The 24773-nt window shown below is 37.6% G+C and overlaps 1 protein-coding gene across 6 annotated transcripts in view; it reads left to right on the top strand.

The window, feature by feature from the left end:
• tnr (tenascin R (restrictin, janusin)) overlaps positions 1–24773 on the top strand; it is a 139154-nt gene that overhangs the window by 101084 nt on the left and 13297 nt on the right. For 4 of the 6 annotated variants that reach the window (XM_079614505.1, XM_079614506.1, XM_079614504.1 and 1 more), the window contains 12 exons: positions 845–1108; positions 2801–2916; positions 4829–4979; positions 8539–8808; positions 9021–9206; positions 10026–10115; positions 10344–10607; positions 12297–12563; positions 15863–15982; positions 16062–16205; positions 20252–20371; positions 21232–21375. In XM_079614505.1, coding sequence (XP_079470631.1) covers positions 845–1108; positions 2801–2916; positions 4829–4979; positions 8539–8808; positions 9021–9206; positions 10026–10115; positions 10344–10607; positions 12297–12563; positions 15863–15982; positions 16062–16205; positions 20252–20371; positions 21232–21375 — 2136 coding nt within the window. The remainder of the gene's footprint in view (positions 1–844; positions 1109–2800; positions 2917–4828; positions 4980–8538; positions 8809–9020; positions 9207–10025; positions 10116–10343; positions 10608–12296; positions 12564–15862; positions 15983–16061; positions 16206–20251; positions 20372–21231; positions 21376–24773) is intronic. The other 2 variants (XM_079614507.1, XM_079614508.1) reach the window with 1 other exon arrangement.

Here is a 24773-nt window from a genome sequence, read left to right on the forward strand (position 1 = left end):
ATACATTCATTTGGAGTGGATTGAGAAATAACTCCTTGAATTTGTGATGCTTAATGACATTAAAAAAATAACTCACACATAATGTAAATACAACAAAACTGTAACTTTATAATTTGTTACAAAATGTTACTTATTACTATCTTGTCAAAATATTACAATAGATTAATAAATATATGCTAAATAGATTATTATAAAATTTTGTAGGTGCTGAGACTTCCAGTTGGACAGACCATTGCTCCCTTTTTTGTCTAAGACTGTATCTCCTTCGCTTCCTGGGTTCTTGTTTCTCCTTAAAAATAAAAAGGGGAGTTTGGCAGCTCGATATGGGTGAAAAGCACAGATGCCAGAGTGATAAATTTTGCTAAGTATGCACCCTGGGACTTTTTTCTCTGTTTTGAGGGGGAACAGAAGGAACACCAGTCTGTCCTGTTCGTGTGGAAGAAGCTGAATTGCTTCTTCAAGTCCTCAGTAATTCCTTAGGGGCCACTTATAGCTACTCCTATGAGCCCAGATCAGGAGGAAGTCTCATGTGTTCTGGAGACCCTGGTTGCTTCTTAGTCTCATGGGTAGAACCAAGTGGGATCCGCTACATTTTCTAACTTTTTCAAGTTTACTACATACCGGGACATCAATGTCAGATAATACTGGATGTAGCTTGAACAAGCATGTAAATCTGCTGCCTTGCAACACCACAACATAACAATGCTAGCTGTGGTAAATGCTTCCAGTGTGATTTGCCTCAGATCACGTTAAAGAAATTTCCATAACTCCGACTCCTAAGAATGATTGCTTTTTGATCAGAATGATTCATATTCATGTGATATCCTCACCCCTTTTTACACAGTGTCACCTCCTATGAATCTGCAAGTTCGGGGAGTGTCAGAGAACACCATTGATCTGCAGTGGGAGGGCCCTGTGTTCCTGACAGACTATCTCATCACTTATGCCCCCACAACCCCTGGTGGAGTCCAACTAGAGATCAGAATCCCAGGAAACGTTACCAACACCACCATCAAAGGGTTGGAGCCGGGTCTGGAATACAACATCAACGTGTACGCAGTGATCGACAACATCATCAGTGCCCCTATGAACACTTTAGCCTCCACCTGTGAGTGCACTTCTCTCCTGAGAGCTCTTTTATTCGTAAACATCAGTGTTTTGGTCAGATAAGGCTTTTTTCTATGGAAATGTCTAAGGTGTTTTGCATATATCTTGAATGTGACATTTTCATTGTAAGTGCATCATTGTTACCCAAGCATGACCCAGGTTTAATAGACCTGGATGTGAGATTACACACTCTTTCACAATCTCATTTGCGCACACACATACCTCATGTTACTTCTTCAGAGGAACAACTGGCTGTCTTTGCCAACAGGATATGATTAGACACCCACCACCTGGTGAGTAGCAGTGCCAGATTGGCAAAATGCAAGAGGGCCTTTCGTATACAGTCACTGCCTGTCAGCCTTGAGCAAAATGCCTTCGCTTAGAATAGAACACATCATAACAAATATTCCATTATTTGTGAAAAGCCAGTTGGGGCGTTCTGCAGACAATCACAAAGCGCCACTGATTGGCCTTCTGTTTCGTACATTTTCGCAGGTAATTCAGAGATGATAATAAAGATAATTAGAACTTAATGAATTTGAAAGAAATTGCAATTTGCATGTGACATCTGGTCGACATCATGATCTGACTTATACATCTGAGGTATTCAACTAGTGGAGCCATAATTTCTGTAATCTAACGAAGATGAGACTAATGTTGAACATTATTGCACATTTTCTGCAAATGAATTACATGCTTGTGATGTATAAAATCCTGGGAAACATTGCAAGTAAGGAATGAATAAGAGAAAAAAAGAACATTTGATACAATTTTAAATAACTAGGTTTACTTTTCTAATTTAAACTTTTCTAGTTTAATTTATTTTATCATTTATTTCAGTCTTTAGTGTCACATGATCCTCCAGAAATTATTCTAAAATGCTGATTTGATGGTCAAGAAAATGTCTTATTGTTTTCAAAGTTGAAAATGGTTATGCTAGTTGATATGTTGTGGATACATTTTTCCAGTATTCTATTAATAGAAAGTAGAAAAACAGCATACAGTATGTTTGAATAGAATTATTTTGTAACATTTTAAATGTTTTTACTGACACTTTTGATCAATTAAGTCCATCCTTGCTGAATAGCAGTTTATCTATTATTGTAAAAAACGATATTACTGACACTAAACTTTTGAAAGGTAGTGCCAGTGAGAAGGAGAGCAACCAAGAGCATGACTACTGTCAGAGTTTATTTAGCAATACTTATTGTATGACTGTACATTATCACTCACTTACTTACAAACCTTTGTATGTCATTATACACATGGAATAAGCTGAACGCTCCCAGCAGAGATAGTGTTTTATTACTGTTTCCATGAAATTATTTTCAAATCCTCTGGAGGCTTTTTACGATTATTGACACTGAAAAGGCTGAAGGTTCACTTTTGTGTACTGTGAAATGAGTGTAATACTATTTCCTGACTTCTATTCTTTGGGTTTCCCGACTCCATGTGTCATAAAATAAATGTAAACTGATTGAAGACACACTGCATATTGAAAATAACTGAGAGAGAAAAAATCGCATAAATCCTGAATATGTCTGCAAAGTAAACCGCTCTGTATCTGCTCTCACTGCCCTCTTTTTACAGAGCTAAAAGCTGAGAGTAAAGATCTGTCTTGGCTGAGAAAAATGTTGATTTATTGAACACACACAGGACTGAGGCCAATAATGCATCAATCTGTACCTTTTAGATCTCTCGAATCCAGACGGTTTACTCTTCAAATCCATCATGGAGACATCCGTGGAGGTTCAGTGGCAACCCTTAGACTACTTGTTTGATGGTTGGGAAATAAGCTTCATTCCCAAGGTAAGGCTTTCCTTAGAAGGTCACACATCATTTGATTCTGTCCCTGCTGTAGCTCTTGGCGTAACAACACAGAGGTTTTGGAATCTCGTAGCATTTGTGGACTTTACCATCCACCGCATTGTATTTCAACAACAGTAAACAAGGAAACTGCAGTGTAAGGTTTTGACAGACATCTGTGCACGGCTGATAAATTAATGCTTCTTTTTAAGCCAAAGATTATTCGTTTTCTGACAGGTGCCTCTCAGCATGATAAATGTCAATCTGTCCGTGTTTGAAAGAGAATTATTTTGCATCATGGCAGAAACAACAATACATCCAGGCAGAGATGTTCCCACTAATCCCCTTTCAAATGTTCCATCTGGAGAAAGGACAAAACATGTTCAGCATGTGCATGCTGCACCCTCACAGGAAGATGCCAACAAAATGTGGAGCTTGTGCTTGGTGTCTCATTATGAAATAGCAGTGGGAGACATCGACGTATGCAAAACAGCATGTTTCCTGTGCAACATACCTGTCATTTCACATCGAGGTGAAACATCTCTCCCTATGTATAATAACAAATGTGCAACAGAGACCCTGAGGCAATTTGTTTAGTTGTAGTGTTACTATTAAGACCAGCCATTGAATCTGTAAGCATCATGATCCCCTCCAACAAAAAGATCTTACATACAGTATCAGAGGTGCGCTGGAGTGTAATGGAAAGTGAAGGTTGTGTATATGTAATGTAATGTAATCTAAAGTGGGGATTATGGTTTACTACACAAACAACTTCCTTCAGCCAGCAGATAATTTGACAAATCTATCTGCAGACAGTTCTGAAAGCTCAGTCAAATAATGGTTGCACTTCTTATTGAGCATTTGAAGAGTGCAGTTTTCTGTCCTGCTTGGACGGACGGACGGACGGACGGACGGACGGACGGACGGACGGACGGACGGACGGACGGACGGATAGATAGATAGATAGATAGATAGATAGATAGATAGATAGATAGATAGATAGATAGATAGATAGATAGATAGTTATTTTGAGCATGTTGTGCATGTGACCAGTTCACACTCGGATATTTGCCACATTTAAAAAAAATTATGTGAACAGCCACACAAAGAAATAGGATCTGAGCAATATATCAGAATTGAGCATTAAGACTCAAAGGAGGGTTTGTATTATGAATATAGCCTAAGCTTTCAGCTAAAGCCATAGCCTATGCCCTGGCAAAGTGAGCTATGGGTGGTTCATGAGTCTCATAAATCCATCATTTTTGGAATGAAAGAAGAAAATACCCTGGAAAGTCAAAAGCCTCTTTCGGGAGAATAGGAAGTGAATACAAAGAAGCCGATTTTTTGGGGGGGGTGATCATGGTGCACTTCAATCTTCCAACGGTGAGAGGGTTTGCTATGAGTACCGTGCCAACTCCGGCACACCACTGGGGAAATCATATTAGAAGTGGAAGTCATATCCTCTGTGGATTTAATCCTACAAAGCGTAAGAGCCGTTCTGATTTTCCACAATATTGTAATGGATGCGAGTGCAGAGACAAGTGTGCGTTCACAGGGTCAATGGCAAAGAACATGCATTTAGAACAGTCACATCTTCTGAAACCCTCAAGCACTATGATATTGCCTGATTTCATAAGCTGATGTCTTGTGGGGTGCAGTGCAGCTCTCATAGTTCTCTGCTAAGCAAGTTGGAGAAGAAAAAAACAAGACTTGATTCAATACATCAAACATCTGGCGAAACGCATCTACACAGATATTCCAGCAGGTTCTTTTTTTACACAGCCGACTGCCTTCTGAAAACAATCTCTGTTGATTCAAGCGGTGTACTGTTTGTTCCTGCATGCCTCTGCACTCTGATGCCAGAACTGTGAAATGTGATGTTTCTGTATGTGTTTGTGTCTTTTGCATGCCAAAGGACAATGATGGAGGGATGACAGCACAGCTACCTAGTACCATCACATCGTTCCACCAAACAGGGCTGAGGCCTGGGGAAGAATACACTGTCAACCTGGTGGCCTTGAAAGACCAAGGCAGGAGCCTGCCTGTTACTGCAACCGTTCTCACACGTACGCCTCTCACTCATTGTACTACATTTATGCATTCGGCAGACTTCTATTCCAAGCAATTTACAGTGCATTCAGGTTATATGCTTAGTTTTTTGTGTTCCCAGGGAGTCACTTCCATGACCTTGGCATTGTTAGCACCATGCTCTACCAGCCAATCTATAGAAACACCCACGCATCACTGTTTAATTCTCCAATAAGTCAATCGTTTTTTTTTTTCTTGAATTTTCTGTATATATCTTTCATTTTAAATGACCTACCTAGAGTGTTGGTGCCTCCCAATATATCCATTTTCTCGTTTCACCCTATAATGACATTATATTTTGCAAAAATTGTATCAAAAAGTTCTGTATAAGATTCCATAGTGTGACTTCAGGACTTTCTACAGAAATTGTTTCCAAGGACGAATATGTGCATGGCTCCACAGTGCTAAAACTAATGCATTATTATGATAATTAATTGTATAGGAATGAAGTCTGTCTTCAGTTGTGAAATGTTCCACCGTGTTCCAACCTGACATTGAGGAATCAACACTGGACACTTCTTGTCCACTTGTTAAAATAGGCATTCTTTTTGGAATAGATATTGTATTGTATTCTATTTTATTATATTATTATAGATAGTGTAATATAAAATAATTTGATAAAATGCCATATATTTAGTATCGACTGATACTTTTGTCATCCCTAGTTGTCTGAATTAATTATGCTCGTCAAGCAAGCAAGTTTTGTGATAGACAGCATAGATACTCTCAGTGTGGAATTGTAGAACAGGATGCTTCATCATTAATGGAGACAAAAGCAAACAAATGCTCCTCGGTTGGATGCACAGTGCAGGGAGGGTTAGTTTACCGTTGCATTCTGTGCGCAGAGAAGATGAAAGCAAGAACAACGTGAAGTGCTTTTCCCTTCAGGTTACTCAGCCAGCTGAGTCACTAGTGTCTCTTTTGTAGCTGGAGTTGACAAGTTGGAAGTGGCTTGAGCAGTGATTTCCTCCACCCATCTGCCATGTCCTGTTGTTCTCTCCCTGTCCTTGGTGCTGAAATCGGTGGAGTGCAGCAGAACAGAGGGCTCACCTTCAAACTATACTATGAACACAGTCATTTTACTGTTACTCTGCTGACAGGGTGGTGTCAGAACGAAACACTATTGCAAATGTGTCTGACAAGACATGCAGAAAAACATATAGTGATATAGTGCACTCCCAAAGGAAGGTGTGTAAACACCTCTCAAAAGGTGTATGAGAGGGGCTAGACTGGGCTGGAAAGGCATAAACTGCAAGGAGGTGTCACATTGCTTCAGCTAATGGAAAATGTCATCATGATGAATGGGTGAGTCTGCCAGCAATTATGCACTTAATGTAAACTTCACCCAAGAATTCTTCTTCTGTCACTTACAGACAGGAGGTTTAGATTCAATTGAACTTTTCATGGACAATTGAAATTGCATGTCTGCTGTGAAAACGCCATTAATTTCTACGGGCCTCACCGTCGAGCATAATTAAAGAGACATTAATTATGCATGCGAGTCCATTAATATTTCACATGTCCACTGCGGATACCTTATTGGATAAAGAAAGACAAATTTGATGTCATTTAATTATTTATGTGTGTAAAGATTTATCCATCCCCGGAGAAAGCCTAGGAAGACGAGTTTTCGCTAAGCACATGCTTGGTTCCTCGTGAGTTTGCAAGCTGCTTCACAGTAATTATGCTTAAGTGCTAAAATACAACATTTTTAGGAAAAAAATAAACAGTAATCTATTGCCTGGTCTCTGGTGTGACTAGACTTCAAAATGAGACTATGCTGGTGTGCCTTGAATAAAACCAAGAAATCACCCTTGTGGATTGAATAGGCTGTGCAAAGAACTTAAAGTAAATATTCCCATGTATGAACCTGACGTGACATCATTTCCCCATTTGCTTGGGCTTCCTCCTGAACCCTAGTGTTTGATTAACGGTCACATTTTGTAGTTGTAATATCCTTTAGAGAGTTACAATGGCATCATGCACAATATATGTTTTGGACTCATTCTTTAAAAGGGAAATGTGGTATTCAGTGCAGTCTCACCTGGTCCAATTAGTAGCGTTTTACATATCACAGCAGAATGAGGGCGAGGTTAGAGATGAGGTCAAAAGTACCAGAGATGTTCATCTTCCTTCACAATACCTGTTTCTGAAGCAGATGGTCATGTTGCCCTATATAAAAAAGCAGGTTAATTATTCACACAACCAGTTAGCGTCTTATTAAAAGAGCCTGTTGGAGGCTCAGCATGGCCACTTGATTCAGTCACTTGAGTGTGTGTTTGCCTGCTGTCAATATCTGGTGAATACTTTCTCATTAACTGTCTTTACATGGATAAGTTAAAAGTGAAGTGTGTAATTCTCAATATTAAAATACGTTTCCAGTTTAATATGACTTCATTGTATACACTGTGGCTCTCAGTTTTCAAACATTGTTTGGTCCAACATGAAAACTTTTGACTTAACCAGTGGTGCAGGACTACCTGTTTGCCCAAAGAGGTCAGCGTTTGGCTGCTTAGCATGGGCTAGTTAACTGTAATAAAACCATAAAAAGCATATTTCTCCATTGACAGCCATTGCATGTGTTCTGATGTGTTCAGTAGTATTTTTTGCAAGATAGATTATAGTTGCCTATAGTTTTGATGAGCAACTTATAGATAATGGAAAGGGCAAAAGAGGCAGTTTTTGGAAAAACTTTTTTGGGGAAAAAGTATATTTTCGCAATTTCATTTGGTACTTTTTGTCCCACATAAATGACACCTTTAAGATGTCAGACAGTCACGGTTCAGTATATTTAAAGTTCAAGCTTAACTTAACAGGTTCTGCACATTCCTACAACATTGTGCTTCCTCATTTTTAAATAAGTTTTGCCACAACTTTTATATTACTTTGATAATATTCTTATGATGTGATTAAATAAAGCAATAAAAAAAAAATTTGTTGACATTTGGACTACATCCAATAAGCAATGTTAGTTCTATAGCTCGGGGCTTTTTTGTTTGGAAAAATAAGCTTTAAGCAAATTCACATTTTTGCTCATTTGCTCATATTTTATTTTCATTTGTATTTAATAGTACAAAACAGGGATCTTTTTATGTCCATCATTCATCATTGTATTTAATCATCCAGACTTTCATGTTTTTACAGATAGTACCGGTAGGCTATATTAAAATCATGAAATAAACTCCCCAAGGCTCATATGCCAAAAAAAATCTTCAATGCCAATGTTATAATGTTCTAACTATTGCACAAGAGTTTTAAACCTTTACAGATTCAAGGATGTTTATCCTTTGTTAGATTTTTTTTTTTTAAATATCAATTTAATGTGTATCAGATCATTCTTTTTTTTTTAACTGTTTAAAATGTTAGAGTTTTAAAAGACAATTCGGTATGTTTTCTATATCTTCTCCAAGGACCCCCTGCCGTGCTCGGGCACTCCACTGTCCACTGACTCATGGTTGAAAACTCTTGAAGCATAATGAGGAGCTCTGGCGACATTTTTCTCATTTCATTGATGTTGTCTTATGTTTTTTTCTTTAGTAATCGATGGGCCAACACAGCTTATTGTACGAGACATCTCCGACACGGTTGCCTTTGTGGAGTGGAGCCCACCCAAGGCTAAAGTGGACCAGATTATATTGCGGTACGGGCTTGTAGGGGTGGACGGACCAAAGACCACCTTTCGCCTGCAGCCTACTCTGAGCCAATACTCCCTCCAAGTACTGAGGCCTGGATCCACATATGAAGTATCCGTTTGTGGAGTCCGGAATGGCAGTGAGAGTGGAGCCATTTCCACAGAGTTCACGACAGGTGAAAGAAAGTAGTTCTGACTGTGTCATCAGTCATCTTTCATCTTTTCAAAAGAATAAAGATATTTAAGTGAAGTAGGCCTGCTTTACAGAAGTAAACATTTATATTCGATTCCAAAAATGCAACATGATAACAATGCATGATATCCATTTCTAGCTCTCTGTGATCAATCTGAGTGACCAGTTCTTTATCGATTGTATCATTTTTCTCAGAAATCGATGCACCAAAGAACCTGAGAGTGCTGTCAAAAACGTCCACTAGTCTGGAGCTGGAATGGGACAACAGTGAGGCAGATGTACAAGGCTACAGTGTGGTCTACAGCACACTGGCGGGCGATCAGTATGACAAAGTCATTGTCCCGCGCAACGATGGCACCACCACCAAAACTACTCTCAATGGTAGCTCAAACCTAACCTTTTCCTTTATTTCATAGTACTGGAATATATAGGATATGGAGGACAATTTAAAATGTTTTTATTTATAATAATTTTTTTCTCTTAAATGCAAATAGATTTTAAAATAAAATGAAAAAATCAAACATTTTCAATAAAACCGTCTTATGCCAGTGCCAATTATCTACATGCCAGTGCTCCGGCATGTAGATCATGTTGAAAATGTTATCCCACGTTCACATTAATCATAACATTTTAAATATATAAATGTATATTTTTGTCTATTGCTTGTCACTGATGAATTGAGGCCTTTTTTTGAGTACATCATAAAGGCATTTATTTTATTAACTTGCTGTTTTTTACAAAAACGTGAATGGTGATCAACATTATAGTCAGTGTAATCTTTTTAGTGTTCTTAAACATTTGCACACAAAATACAGTTATACAGTACACTTTTGTTTACATTTGGATATGCATGGACTTTATGGAAACCTTTAAAGTGAATCCTCTTTTAAATTAAATGCCATGCTGATTTTTTTATCTCTTTAACAGCTTTTTTATTTAAGTGTGCAACATTTCTGACAATAAGTGTTGAAAAGAAATTATATGTTTATGTTTCTCAAAGATATTACAAGTCACATCAAGGTATTCATTTGCTCCTGATGTTTTTCTTCTCATTATGAGTTAATTCTGAGCCCCCTCAAATCTATTTCTATACTTATGTAGTGACAACAAAATATATTGCTCATTTGCAATATATTGCAAAGTATTGATCTTTTTTTAGCTCTCTCTTTCATTTTCTCTTTCACTTTCTTTCCCCTTTAGATTTACTGCCTGGCACAGAGTATGGCATAGGAATTTCAGCTGTTGTAGGTGCCAACCAAAGCACCCCGGCAACGATGAACGCCAGAACGGGTAAGCGAGAAGATTATGGGTCTGCCGTTGCCAGATCATAGTGAAATATATTTATTTTCAATAGTATGGAGTTTGTATTTCTGCTGCTGACCGTGCAAATCTGTTTTTGCAGATTTAATAACCGATATAAGATGTTGGTGATGGCATAAAAATATGTTTACTGAACCAAACAGTGTAATACTCCCATTACAAACCTTTTAACAGCCACAGTATACTCTTTATATTTAGGTCTGGATGTCCCCTTGGATTTGACAGTCACAGCCTCCACAGACAACACCATCAAGCTGTTGTGGGGCACAGTGCAGGGGCCTATTGATCACTATAGGGTGACCTACACATCCTCCACTGGAGTCACAACTGAGCTAACGGTGCCCAAGGACATCACCACCACCACACTGACAGGTCTAGAGCCGGGCACAGAGTACAGCATTACAGTCGCAGCACAGAGAGGCAGGCAGCAGAGCACTGCAGCTACTATCGATGCCTTCACAGGTAATTTGATCTTTTGGGAACTCGAGTACAGGAATCACTGTTGAGTGTCTAAACCATTGCCTCACCACTGCCTCATGACATGTCATGTCAGTTTTGGGCAGAAGTCTCTCGTTAATCTCTCCGATAATTGCATGAGGAATGCAGCATGGTGTGGAAGTAAGACTTTTGCATCAGTGGCAACAATGTCAACAAAGATGATTTAACAGCTCCTGTAGATTATTTGGTTCCACAGCAGGTTCATTTCTAGTCAATTCTAATCATCCTTCATCAAAATTCAAGCTGTCCTTTACTTCAGGGGTTCCCAGGGTTATCAGTCAATTGAACATATTTATTCATTTTGCTTATGTGACAGTTTGTCTGTTGTTATCACTCACTTGCCTTCGCCTGGCGCATCAACACTTATCTACAGCATCAAGATTGTATCATATTTCATTACCATTTTTTCACTTTTCATTCATCCGATTTTCATAATTTGCTTGATGTCTACTAATAAGATCATGTGATTTGTTGATAGCCCTAATAAAAAAGTATGAAATTAAAATGATCTAACAGAACATTGTTTTGATTTATTTTGGTTTTATTATGTGTTTTACAACCATTTTAATTAGGGATGTCAATCAATAAAAAATAAGCAAAAGACATCGCAAACAATAAATTGCATATATTGTAACGTTATGAAAAAATGATTCAAAGACATTGTTGTGGCAGACAAGTAAATGATTAAATAGACATTTATAATTTCATATCACTATCACAATCTACCGCAATCCATAATTGAATTTGTCAACACATCTGATGTTAACCTACACACTTTTTACACAGGACATGTTTTTGTATTGCATCTGCATTTTTTTTATTTTTTATGCCAGTATTATTATAATTATTGTTCTATGTAGACATGCATGTTGCCGTCTTTGGCTGTTGCCTCACATTAGTTTTGAGAACCCTGCTTTCTCTTTCATTTCCTTCTTTTTCCGGTTTCATTCTGCTCTCTGTCCAGCTGTTTTTGAATCCATGAGTGGATCCTGCATGAATGGCTCTTTCTGCTCTCAGTAGTGTGGTCTGGTGAGGTGTGTTGGCTGTAGTAGCGGTATGAAAGTGGTACTTCAAGCTTCAATTGCTCCAGTGGTAAAAAAAGAAATCACAAAAATGTGTCAGGGGGCATGGTTAATTCCCTATTTTTTATTCCACTGTTATTTCTGTAATTAGTGCACTAAATTATTGCATTAAATTAACAGCTCTGATTTAATTTAACATTTGTATCATAAAATGTGGGTTAGAGAATCCTTTGTTGGAAAACACTGCTTTACTTTGCTTCACTGCTACATTTTGATTTTCTTTTTAACATCTACCAAAGAAATAACCCTTCAGAATTTATCTTCCTCATGCATTTTGTCTTTGTTGTTATCAGTCACTCACTTGCTTTGGCCTGGTGCATCAACACATTTATATCTACAACATCAAGATTGTATCATATTTCATCAGCATTTTCCACTTTTTTTCTTCATTCAGTTTCCATCCTTTGCTTGATATCAGTTGTCTGGCTGCATCTCTTCTGCAAACTACATCCAATCTCCTCATTATTTTTTTCTTCATTCCTCCTTCCTGTGAGGATGTGCCAATCATTTAAGGGATCTTTAATCACAGGAGCAAGCATTTCGTAATATCGTTGTTGTCATTCAATTTCAGGGTTCCGCCCTATCACGCAGCTCTTCTTCTCTGAAGTCACGTCTGATTCATTGACTGTGGCGTGGAGTGCACCGGCACCGCCTGCTGACGCATTCATCTTGAACTACAGTGCCCAGGACTCCAGTGATGATTCTGAAATAGCTCTAGACGGGTCCAAAACCAGAATCACCCTCACTGGTCTCCTGCCCTCCAGGCGGTACACTGTTACCTTGGTTACAATGCACGGCAATGTGACCTCAAAGCCAGTTATAGGCTCAATTGCAACAGGTATTAATACTAATGATGTTCAAGGATATTATTTATACGATATGTTTGAGGGAGTTAAGTGTGTTTATTTAATGTGAGATTAATTGAGTGTTTTCTTAATTGAGTTCACATTTTACAGAAAGGCCAATGCTCTCAAAACAATTTCACATGCACTTTTCCTAAACAGAAGGGCTTTTCACACTGTGCTTAACCCCAGGTTTTTGTCGTTAGAGGAACTAGAGGAACGTTACACACTTGTGTGACACAATACAGTGTCAGAATGTAACAGCTAGATGCTTAGAAATAGACAGCCAATGGCGTGCCTCATATTCACATGCTTTGGACAGTCATGGAAACGCAGCATGTTGCATAAACGTTTGAGGGGGCAAATGGCAACGGAAAACACAACAGTTGGAGTGGCCGTATCGTTTTTACCTTTATAGTCAGAAAAGTCTGTTCAGGAAAAACTTGAGAGTACAGTCGCCAACGTATTTTATGAGGATGTGCAATACTTGAGACTTTATGTAAACGGATTGCTGCTGTGTTCGTCCAATGACACTGACACTGCAATTATGCAAATAAGAATGTTAACCCTGTTAAAATGGTACACTAAAGTGGTACATGCACTACGTTAAAATGGTACATGCCCCATTTTCATGAAACATTTCAAATTTCTCTGATCCATGCTTCTTGCATTCAAAAACAGTCGACACAGACAACTAAAATGCCATATTCTCAAAAGCACATGATGCTATGCTGTCAAATAGCACTGTATTGAGACCTGCTGGGTTTGTAATGCACACAATACAGGATGTTCAATTTATGAAATTGTCAACTATCATGACTTTACTATTTATATAAGAGTCATCAGTGAAAACCTATTTATGGATAGTGGCCTATTACCATATTCTCCATTTCTGAATCTAGATGTTGAGTTCTTCTCTTCTTAGATATAAAAAGTGTTCAACCGCAACCTTACGACAAAGAGCAATAAAAGAGGCCTGCAGTGATATTGAACTACATTTGTGCCTTTTATGGATTCGACATTCACACTGTTCTCTCCTCAAGTTCATCACTTGAGAAACGAGTGTTGTTTGATGTGAATACAATTCTCTGGCTTAACAGAAATCAGAGGGATAATGAATATGTACATTTACAGAAATTTCAAGAGAACGATCGATCTGTATTGAAAAGAAAAATGAAACTTGTACTTCACAATGGAATGCAGTGCTGTACTGACAATACTGTGCTTCATTATGAAGCGTTTTACTAAATTAAGAGTCTATTTGTATGGTTGTGGTAATTGTTTTGAGAGCATTGGCTTTAGTTTGTGGAAATCGATTACGAAAAGTGTAACATTTGCATGCTCACACTAGATTCACAGTGCTTATTTTTATTAGGGAACACTTTAAGATTTTTACATTTTGTTTCAGTTTTATCAGTTTCACTAGACAGTCTTTTGTGAGCGTGCGCAGAACAAGATCCCGTCTCTACCTGCTGGATTTCCCCATTATATTTGCACACAGCTGCACAGCAGATTTTTCACCATTTTGTGTCTTAATTAATTCAACACTGTGTAATCCTCCCCTAATTACCTCTCTCTGAATATGGAAGTGTCAAGAATTATTCAGCTGTTCTGTCAGTGAACTGATATTTGCAGTTGCCAAAGGAGATATTGTCTCGGAGCTATTTCTAAACATAGAAATGAGCCCTGCAGAGGAACACCTGCACAGCAGCTTGATTAGTTACAAGAAAAAAAGTTTTAACTTTTACTTCACATGATATTATTATTATAATGACATGATTTGTTCGTGAGCACTTTAAGCACTTGCACATTTTGTCGTCTAGTGTGTTTTAAAGCCTGCTTGCTTAGAAGTGTGATAAGTATATTTTCAACATGTTCCTGCTTTGATTAGAAACCATATTTCCACACATTAACACTCTTTACATTAACATAAGTGAAGAAGGTCACCATATGCTCAACAATAAGAAACGGGATAAATGGAGATGGAATGGGCTGAACAAAAGTTGTTCTTTGTGCCCTTTACTCAAAGTCTGAAAATATATTTATTGACTGCTCTGCTGAGAGTGGAAAATAAATTAAGATATGCATACATGAATAATCACGACTCATTTACTGAGGAATATTTTACCCTGAAAGCATTTAAATGAGGTTGACAACCTGTTTATGAATTGCCACCCATAGTTTATGAATTGAATGCATTAGTCTAATGAATATGGGGTGGTGTGAATGGCTTTTCACTCGTTTTAAGGACTGGCCACTTCAATAATTGCAGGAGTAAATCTGTTTATTTCCCTTTCAATTGTCAGAAAGCTCCAAAAGCACTGTTAGTCTGTTTAGCTGTTCAGAGGCAGTCTAACCTTTGCTTTTTGCGATGCTAAGAGCTATTGGGACAGATAAACAAATCATGAAAGAGTCCCTGCTGGACAGCGGCAGACAATAACAATGTAAATGTCCTTGTGAAGAGTGCCGTTTGTCCAGCATACTCATACTCCTCCTCCTCTCTAGGGCCTGTTGGCAAACATAAATAGGAAATAAATGACATGCAAGAATTACAATGACTATTCCATTGAAATGAATAACAAATGAAGCATGCAAATACAATGGAGACTATATAATAATAATAACAATAACAATATATTAATTAATTGTATAATGTAATATATTTATATCGTATTTTTTGCATGTAGCGCCTTGATATGCCTTGAGATCACATGACCAAATGAATACTGCTGCTAATTGTGTCTTGGTAGTTATTGGACATTTGGAAACTACTGGTCAAAAGTTTGGGGTCGTTGAGATTTTTTCAATTGTTTCTGAAAGAAGTCTCTTATGCTCACCAAGGCTGCATTTATTTGATCCAAAAATACAGTAAAAACTGTAATATTGTGAATTATTATTATTAGTTTAAAATAACCATTTTCTATTTTAATGCATTTTAAAACACAATATATTCCTGTGATGGCAAGCTCAATTTTCAGCAGCCATTGCTCCAGTCTTCAGTGTCTTCAGTGAAATCATTATATGCTGATTTTGTTCTGCTACCTAATATTTTGTGGAAACTGTGGTATATTTTTTTCTGTGATAGATTTTTTGGAAGTTCAAGAAATCTTTTGTAACATTATAAATGTCTTTACTGTCACTTTTGATCAATTTAATGCATCATTTCTGAATTAAAGTATTAATTTCTTTCAGGAGAAAAAAACTTTCTGACCCCAAACTTTAGAACGGTATTGTAAATCTAAATCATAATATACTTTATTTCTCACTCATGGTCATCTTGTCCCCCATGATGCAGGAATGGATCCTCCCAGAGACATGACTGTGCTGTATGTCACCGAGGAATCTGTAACCATATCATGGATTCAACCACTCGCGCCCTTTGATTACTACAAAATGTCTTACCAATCACCAAAAGGTAATTCCTCCGCAGTATATTTAAAGCATGTTGAACAAAGACAAATAAGCCAGCATTACTGTTTGTAATCGCCTCACAGGCAGGATGGACAATGTGGTGATTGACAATGATGTCACCAACTACACCCTAACCAGTCTCCACCCCGCAATGGAGTACGAGATCAAGCTGAACGCAGTGAGAGGAAGTCAAGAGAGCAAGGTCATCACCACTACTGTGTTCACAGGTATTTCTGCTCTCAGTCAATTACTCAGAGACTAATCATATGCTACTGCACATTCTCCAGACATGTATTGTAATCTACCCCAGGAAATGTCTTTTGGTATTTCGTGAAGGATGTGCTCTCATAGCCTCGTTCGTCACAGAACTTTGATTTGATAGAAACATGGATGACAGACTGAGGAATGATGCACATCATTTACCATGTGATGAGTGCCATCTCTCACCCTGTGCGTTCCGCCCGTCCTCTGGGAGGCTGCCAGCCATCTTGCAGAAGTGAAATGAAATTTTACTAATGGAATCAGTGATCAGCGGGGATGCTCACCTGCCATCGTACTTGAACAGCACCACACGGCGGTGACAGGCAGCTAGTACTATGAATGGATTGTGTCTGATTCACTCATAATTGATAAGTGTTCTTACTTACATGTACAGATCTTTCTCTGGCAGAAAATTTCCATCAGATGCACAATATGTTTTTATTTGATCTTTACCCTGTTTATTAATACTCTTGATCATTCTAATGAGGATTATTCTAAGTAGTGTAAAATGTAAGTGTGCGTGCGTGTGTGTGTGTGTACAGTATATATATATATATATATACACACACACACACACATACTACTGTTAAAACGTAATCGAAGTAAAAATGTCACATTATCACTGTTTTCACTGTATTTTTGATCAAATCAATGCTGCCTATTATTATTACACAGCTCTATGGAATACTGGATTCTGATTGGTCGCGACATCCAGCGGTATGTTATTCCCCGATAACAACTGCTGAAAACAGATAACACAGGCTCATCCGGGTCACTAAAGTCAGTGAGCTAATAAATTATTAAAACTCAGTCAAATCAATATTTTGTGTGCAGTTATTTAATTATGTCACATCCAGTATCGTAGACTCGCTCTCTCTTGTTTCATACAAACGCAGCTGCTGCCATTTTGCGACTTTTGTTTTGTACACTGTTAGATTATAAGTTAACAAACAGGTACGATTTTAAAACAGTTTAATCTAAAATCAATATCTCGTATCCCCATAATTATTTATGTAGCGAAATGCTGTGTAATAAGTGGTATGACTGTCCCGTATCGCTTAAATGTCCATCTAGTTTGAATTTGCCACGCTAGAAACTGCTCTCTCCGCGGAAGCTTTGCGTTTAAATATCTAATAAAATATTTTGACTCCGATCAATATTTCGTGTCTAATTGTTTACTTATTTGTCAAGTAGCTGTGTAATAGGCGCCCTTCAGGTTGCGCCCTCATCACCCTGTCAGGGTTTATTCTGAGATAACAACCAGCTGGATGTACATGTTCCCTTACATAATAAGCATTCAAAGAAGAGCCGCTTGTCACTTTGCATTGTTACAGCAATGGCAAGATTTGTCAACACGGACAGCTTGAGATTGTTTGCATGTCATATTTTTATTAGCTTTGAACAAAACTGTCAGGCTTTAAGTTGCAATGGGGAGTAGCTGTGTTTTGATGTATAGGCAAACACTTCCTACCTAGTTATTAAGCAAGTCAGCAGTCTTTAAGCAAAGGCCAGCATCTGTTTGTTCTATTGTACTACATCCAATGATATGACTAATTAGTTAACTTCCTAGGCTCGAGACATAGACTAATTAATTCATTTCAGTGATATAATGCACAGCTGGGACAAAGACCTTTCCCGGAGATTTGTCTATTGAGACGCAAAGTTAAATATTCCTATGTTTAGTCTAAAGCACTATTCTATTCTGAAGACAAGCTTTTAACATTAAAGCAATACACTGAGAAAAGGTTCACTTGGCTTTCCTATACCGGTACTAACCATGCATATGTATTAATTTGTGTGAAACAAGGAAAGTTGAAATATTTAATTATATAAGATATTGATTTATTTATATATTCTTTTTATAGATATAATTATTGTATTTATTATATTTATTTTCTATATAATATAAGCAAACACTACACATAAAATATATAATTATATATACAAAAAATATTTATATAAAAATATATATTTATTATAATAATCTAAAACACTCATATATATCATTAATTCATAAAAAGTTAAATACATAGATTATTATTTCAACCATTTCTATATACAGGTGGAACTCTAAAAATGTGAATATCGTGCAAAAGTTCATTTATTTCAGTAATTCAACTTAAAAGTTGAAACTAATATATATAGACTAAAAAAAGGATTAGATAAAAAAAGGATTTTAAATACAGAAATGTCGGCCCTCTGAAAAGTATAAGCATGTATATGTACTCAGTATTTGGTTTGGGCCCCTTTGGCATGAATTACTGCCTCAATGCGGCGTGGCATGGATGCTATCAGCCTGTGGCACTGCGGAGGTGTTATGGAAGACCAGGATGCCTCAATAGCGGCCTTCAGCTCTTCTGCATTGTTCGGTCTCATGTCTCTCATCTTTCTCTTGGGGTTCAGGTCAGGCGAGTTTGCTGGCCAATCAAGCACAGTAATCCCATGGTAATTGAACCAGGTTTTGGTACTTTTGGCAGTGTGGGCTGGTGCCAAGTCCTGCTGGAAACTGAAGTCAGCATCTCCATAAAGCTTGTCTGCTGAAGGAAGCATGAAGTGCTCTAAAATGTCCTGGTAGACGGCTGCGTTGACTCTGGACTTAATAAAGCAAATAAGTAAACAATTAGACACGAAATATTTTAATAGATCTTTAAACGCAAAGCTTCCACGGAGAGAGCCGTTTCTAGCGTGGCAAATTCAAACTAGATGTACATTTAAGCGATACGGGACAGTCATACCACTTATTACACAGCATTTCGCTACATAAATAATAATGTATTATAAATAATTATGGGGATACGAGATATTGATTTTAGATTAAACTGTTTTAAAATCGTACCTGTTTGTTAACTTACAATCCAACAGTGTACAAAACAATAGTCGCAAAATGGCAGCAGCTGCGTTTGTATGAAACAAGAGAGAGCGAGTCCACGATACTGGATGTGACATAATTAAATAACTGCACACAAAATATTGATTTGACTGAGTTTTAATATTTTATTAGCTCACTGACTTTAGTGACCCGGATGAGCCTGTGTTATCTGTTTTCAGCAGTTGTTATCAGGGAATAACATACCGCTGGATGTCGCAATTGACCGATCAGAATCAAGTATTCCATAGAGCTGTGTAATAATAATATAATATAGAGAAAAGTCTGGCTTATTTCAGCTGTTATGTAAAGAGTGACAAGAGGGGTTGATAAAATATGATGGATCTGGTTCATGGATATGTTCTGGTTCACAGCTCTGCCTAATGACCTACTGGGGATCATCAAGTTCACTTTCATTACATAAGGGGAAACTAATATTCTCCTCCTAGTCTGTCAGTGCAGGGCATGTCAAGACACGGTAAAGCAGAGCGAGGGGAAGGTGCGATGAGGAATTGGGGGATTTTGCCTCTGAACTGCTGTCAGGCAACTGAGATCAGCTTGTCTGGAAGGTTGTGAGAGGGCCTACAATTTCTTGGAACAGAGTCAACAGAATCTAATGGGAGGGTCAGATCTCTACAGCTGTAGAAGTGATATGCTATTGCAAGAGAGGCTGGCAGAACAAAAATGTGCGAGGGACAGGATGGGAAGATGGTAATGTGCGATTACAGTCCACTGACCTCATCTTAGAGGACATACGCCACAGTGCAAATAGGAGAGTGAGATTTTTCCTGTCTGAAAAAAGAAAGGCCATCTGTGAAAGTCACCGCATGGATAGAGGATTATACGGAGAACAACATTTCTCATTACTCACTTGTATGGAAATGCTATTGAGAATGAGCTCTGCACACATTTGACTGTCTTATTTCCCCCTCGATGTCGGCTAATTAAGGAAATTGTGATCTTCTTCAGCCAGATAATCACAACAAATTAGTTCCAAGCTGCTGAGGTGCTCTAATTTTAAATTGCCGCTGAATATCGTTTGCACAGAGAAAAAAAGGTGAAGATGAGACGGCTGCCAATTACCTTGGCTGAGCTTATCTAAGACTGTCTGTCTGTAACCTGCGCGTAATCTTCTGTTCCACACAGCTATGGACATGCCTATGGAGCTCACTGCATTGAATGTCACACCTCAGGGGGCTCTGCTGCGTTGGAACGCCCCTGTTTCCAGTGTTGATAACTACGTGCTCACCCTCACCCGCAACCAAGGTATGTGGAGGCCTGATGAAGGGAAACACATCTCTGTAAAACTTTCATGAGCATCATTTAGTCTTTAAATCACATCCCAAAAGCAGTAGCCATAAACACTAAACGAACTGTAACTTATTTTCTCATGGACAAAGATACGCTGCTTTGGGTCTTAAATGGGTCTCACTCAATGGCAATAATAAAATGCAATTAACCATATAATCATAGGTAGTTAGGATGGCTAAATAAAGTAGCTTATCAACTTTTAAAAGGGGCGAAGAAAAAGCTTCTCGTATCTTTTGTTTTTTGACATCATTCAATCAATCTTTAATTTAGTAGAAGCTTGCCAAATTAGGTAGATGCCAACATGGACAGGTTGCTTGTCATCCTTTAAAAAAATCATCAGCAAATGTATGCCAGGTAAAAAAAAAAATAAACAAATGAAAAATACATTCAAGACTGTTAAATATGGTCTCACCTACTGTACATCAAGGATAAACATGGTTTGTGCTGACCACAGATTATTTGTACAGTGATTTATTGTCTTCTGAGAGCATGAAACCATCCAAAAAGTACATTTAGAAACCAAAATTGTCATTAATGTTAATAATATTGTATATTGGTGAGCCAATGCAGTTCATGGTCATATTAATAGTCAAGTATTGTAATTTTGAGTATTTTTGTATGATAAAAGTGTTGTTGTCGCCACATAATGTTTGCTATTTAAATGCCAATTCAGTTCATATTTGAATTTCAGTTATAATGCATGATTTTTTTTCTCTAATTATTTACATTTTTATGTATATATAAAAAAATCCAAGAATATTTGCAACCAAAAAGTTTTTCTCTTGCATCTGCACTAATGGAACTTATCTTTCCAGTTACGGCAGACACCTTCTTAGTGGAGGGTAGCAAGCAGGAGCACCAGCTGAGTCAGCTCATTCCCAGCACCACCTACTCACTGGCCCTTTATGCCACCAAAGGTCCTCTCACCAGTGGCACTGTCATCGCCAACTTTGTCACTCGTAAGTGCAACATCTCTGTGCCCTGTGTTCTAATTAAAGACTAGAGGTCGAGACCACACAGATATTTTTATATAGCATGTTAAAATTGTCTCTTTTTAAAGGTGAGCAAAAACGCACTGTTTTTGTGTTTGTCCCTTTAAATGTAAATGAGCTGCTGCTCCCGGCTCAGAGGGCGGAGCTTCTAGAGCTCATGTGTTAGCATCTCCGATTACCTCACGCAGACATGCACTGAAAATGTAAAAAACTTTTAGCCTTTTATGTTAAAACCGGAGTCAGACAAAGATGGAGAGACTCAAGAAGTGACAACATGTAGAATGCAACAGGACATTTCTGAATGGTTAGTTGATGAATTTATGTAGATTATGTGTAATTATCTTATATTCATTGATTAGCAAATTCTGTCATGATAATCTATAAATCGCGTTCCCGGGGGCGGGGTTCCTGTCAATTTTAGGCTTTGTTATGTCACTAACCCGGGAGGAAGCGTGTGTAGTCCCTTCCAGCCGTTTGTTGTAGTTTCTTTGAAAGAAAATATCTCCCTTTGCTTTGAACTTTGAGCGCTGTAACTTTGCAGATGTTGTTTATGATCAAACAGCAACATTACACACTAACTAAAGTTAGAAAAGTGAAATCATAATCAACCCCCCCTTTAAATAAAACACTAAAGGACAAGATACAATATCTTTAAAAGGTCGGACTACAGTGTTCTGCTGGATTTTTGTACTTTAATTATAAATGACTTTTCACTGTTATTATTGTACATATATAATAATAACATAATTTTTTGCTGAAGGAAATGAATACTTTTATTCAGTAAGGACACATTAAATTGATCAAAAGTAGCAGTAACAACATTTATAATGTAACAAAAATTTTGCTTATACTGCCATGCACAGACCTGGAGGGGTAGCAGTAAAATAATGTAATATTTATTTCCATTATTTCCATTACTGTAAATAAATTCAAAAGCATAGATATAATTTGGAATGGATTGACAGGACAAGTCAGTAGTTTTTAGTGCCATGTTTTTCAATCATGCTGCTGATGCCCCACATTTTAGGTGTCTCAGTCACCTGATGTACCCTTACAATGTCTTCAGGTCATGGAGCACTGCACTAATGAGCTGATGAGTTGAGTCAGACATCCACATTGTGCTGAGATGAGCAGGATTGAGAAACACTGGTTTAGTGGCAGTTAAAGTAGCTGACTTCATTTCAGTATTATCTACAGCTTTTTATACACCATCCCAGTGTACTCTAATTTGATTGGACAACCAGCATCCCAATAGTGCTGATATTTAACCTATGGTTACGCATTACCTGCAGTCAAATCACATCTGTGAAGACATTAAGTAAAACAGCACTCATGCTTAAATATCCAATAGACAGCTGGAAGATGAAGCACTTCTCTGATTATACTATCATCCTCTTTTAGTTTAGCAGAGATGTGAAGCAGAAACAAGGGCGTTATTTTTGGGTTATCTTTGTAGTTTGTGTAACAAAATACTGAACTCAGCAAAGCTCCAATTCCCATGTGAGAACAGAGAGGAGATCAGCATCACTTCCTGTCTTTCCTCACAGTGAGGTTGTTCGTGGAGAGAGGCGAGCTGTCTTTCCCACACAGAAGACTGAACCAGAACAAGCAGTGATTTCATTTCAAGCTGCTTTATTCTGCATTGAAACGTTCAGCTCATCTATTAAAGGGGGTGGTTGGGCCGAGCCACTTTCAGATGCATTAGACCTCAACTTTAATCAAGCGGCCCTCCCAGAATACTTCATTAGTTTGGATTGTTTAGAGGAAATTAATTTGCACATAAAAGTGTCACAGGCCATTGGCTTTCCAACCCCAGTGCCAGCTCAGTGACGTGCAGAATCTTGACACAAAATCGCTTGATGAGGTTTGTGGTGTTCATTTGCCTCCAATACTTAATGACAATTTAATTCAGAAACATTTCTGCTCTAATAACAGTGGATTTAGATCCTGCCATGCTCTGATAAAAGTGTAACAATGTTTCATTGCCTGCAATGCCTGAAAAAACTTAGCTGAAATTACCATCCTGCGGTGTTTAAGAATCTGCCCGCTCCCACCCTGAGGGAGGTGAAGCGTCATAGATGCATCATTTTGGCATTTATGAGGAGGCTTATGGAAGCTTAAGGGGATAATTAAGATGACAACAACTAACACATTTCATGCCCATTTCAGGATTAGTGCTGTCTGTCATTTTGATTTAAATTACAGTTCTAAATGCATTGTTAAAGAGATTAAGGTGAGGACAGGAATATGAATGTGTTCCTCAGATATACATACAAGCATATCTCTCCATTCCTCCATGGCAGCATTTCAATCTCCATAGGTGCACTTTGTTAGTAATGGGAAATCAAGAGTAAAATGCTGTTCAAATGTTTTTTTGTTAGATTGTTTTTGTTTTTTGTTTTTTAAAGAAGTCTCTTATGCTCATTATAGCTGCATTTATTTGACCAAAATTACAGTAAAAACAGAAATATTGGGAAGTAAATTGTACCATTTAAAAAAAAAAGTTGTTCTTATTTTTGTATATTTTCAAATGTAATTTATTCCTGTAATTTTCAGTAGCCATTACCCCAGTCTTCAGAGTCACATGATCCTTCGGAAATCATTCTAATACGCTGGTTCGGTGCTCAAGAAACGTTTCTTATTACTACCTATGTTGAAAACAGTTATTAATTATTTTTTTCTCAGGATTTTTTGGTGAGTAGAATGTTAACTGTCTTTACTGTCACTTTGATAATATAGTATTATCTCAAAGGGACAGTAAAGACAGTTAACATTCTACTCAACAAAAAAATCCTGACAGAAACGTAACATTGCAAGTAAGCTTGTACATTTTACAAAAACATATTCCATGTTGAATTTGTAATGTTTTATTAATTAGTCAGCCACCAAGAAAAATGCTGAAAAAACATTTCAATAAACAAAACCGCTCAAGATATTTGATATATATAATACTGGCTCTCACGGCATACATATGTCTGTGTGTAAAACCGGAATTACTTTTGATATATTTAACTAACGGTATTATGTTCTGATATGACATTCCACGCCTCCGTAACTCTAGTTAGTAAGTACATGTGTTTAATTAATATTACTCAGTACTTGAGTAAGTACAATGTAACTATGTCACCTTAAAGTAAGTGTAACCAAATGTTTTCCTGTCTGTAAGTGCAACAAATCATTTCATATCTAGGACATTTCAGTTCCAGAGAATGAGAGGTAGGATTGGAGAAGGAGAGCTGTACTTTTTAACACCCTGAAAAAAACAATAATACATCAATTTTTCTGCACATAGACAGCAGATGGCTTTTGAAGACATGCAAAAGAAGCATCAGCATTTGTAGTATGAAAGGAAAGTGTGTGTGTAT

This window comes from Phoxinus phoxinus (genome assembly GCF_949152265.1).
Source record: "Phoxinus phoxinus genome assembly, chromosome: 5".
Classification (NCBI taxonomy): domain Eukaryota; kingdom Metazoa; phylum Chordata; class Actinopteri; order Cypriniformes; family Leuciscidae; genus Phoxinus; species Phoxinus phoxinus.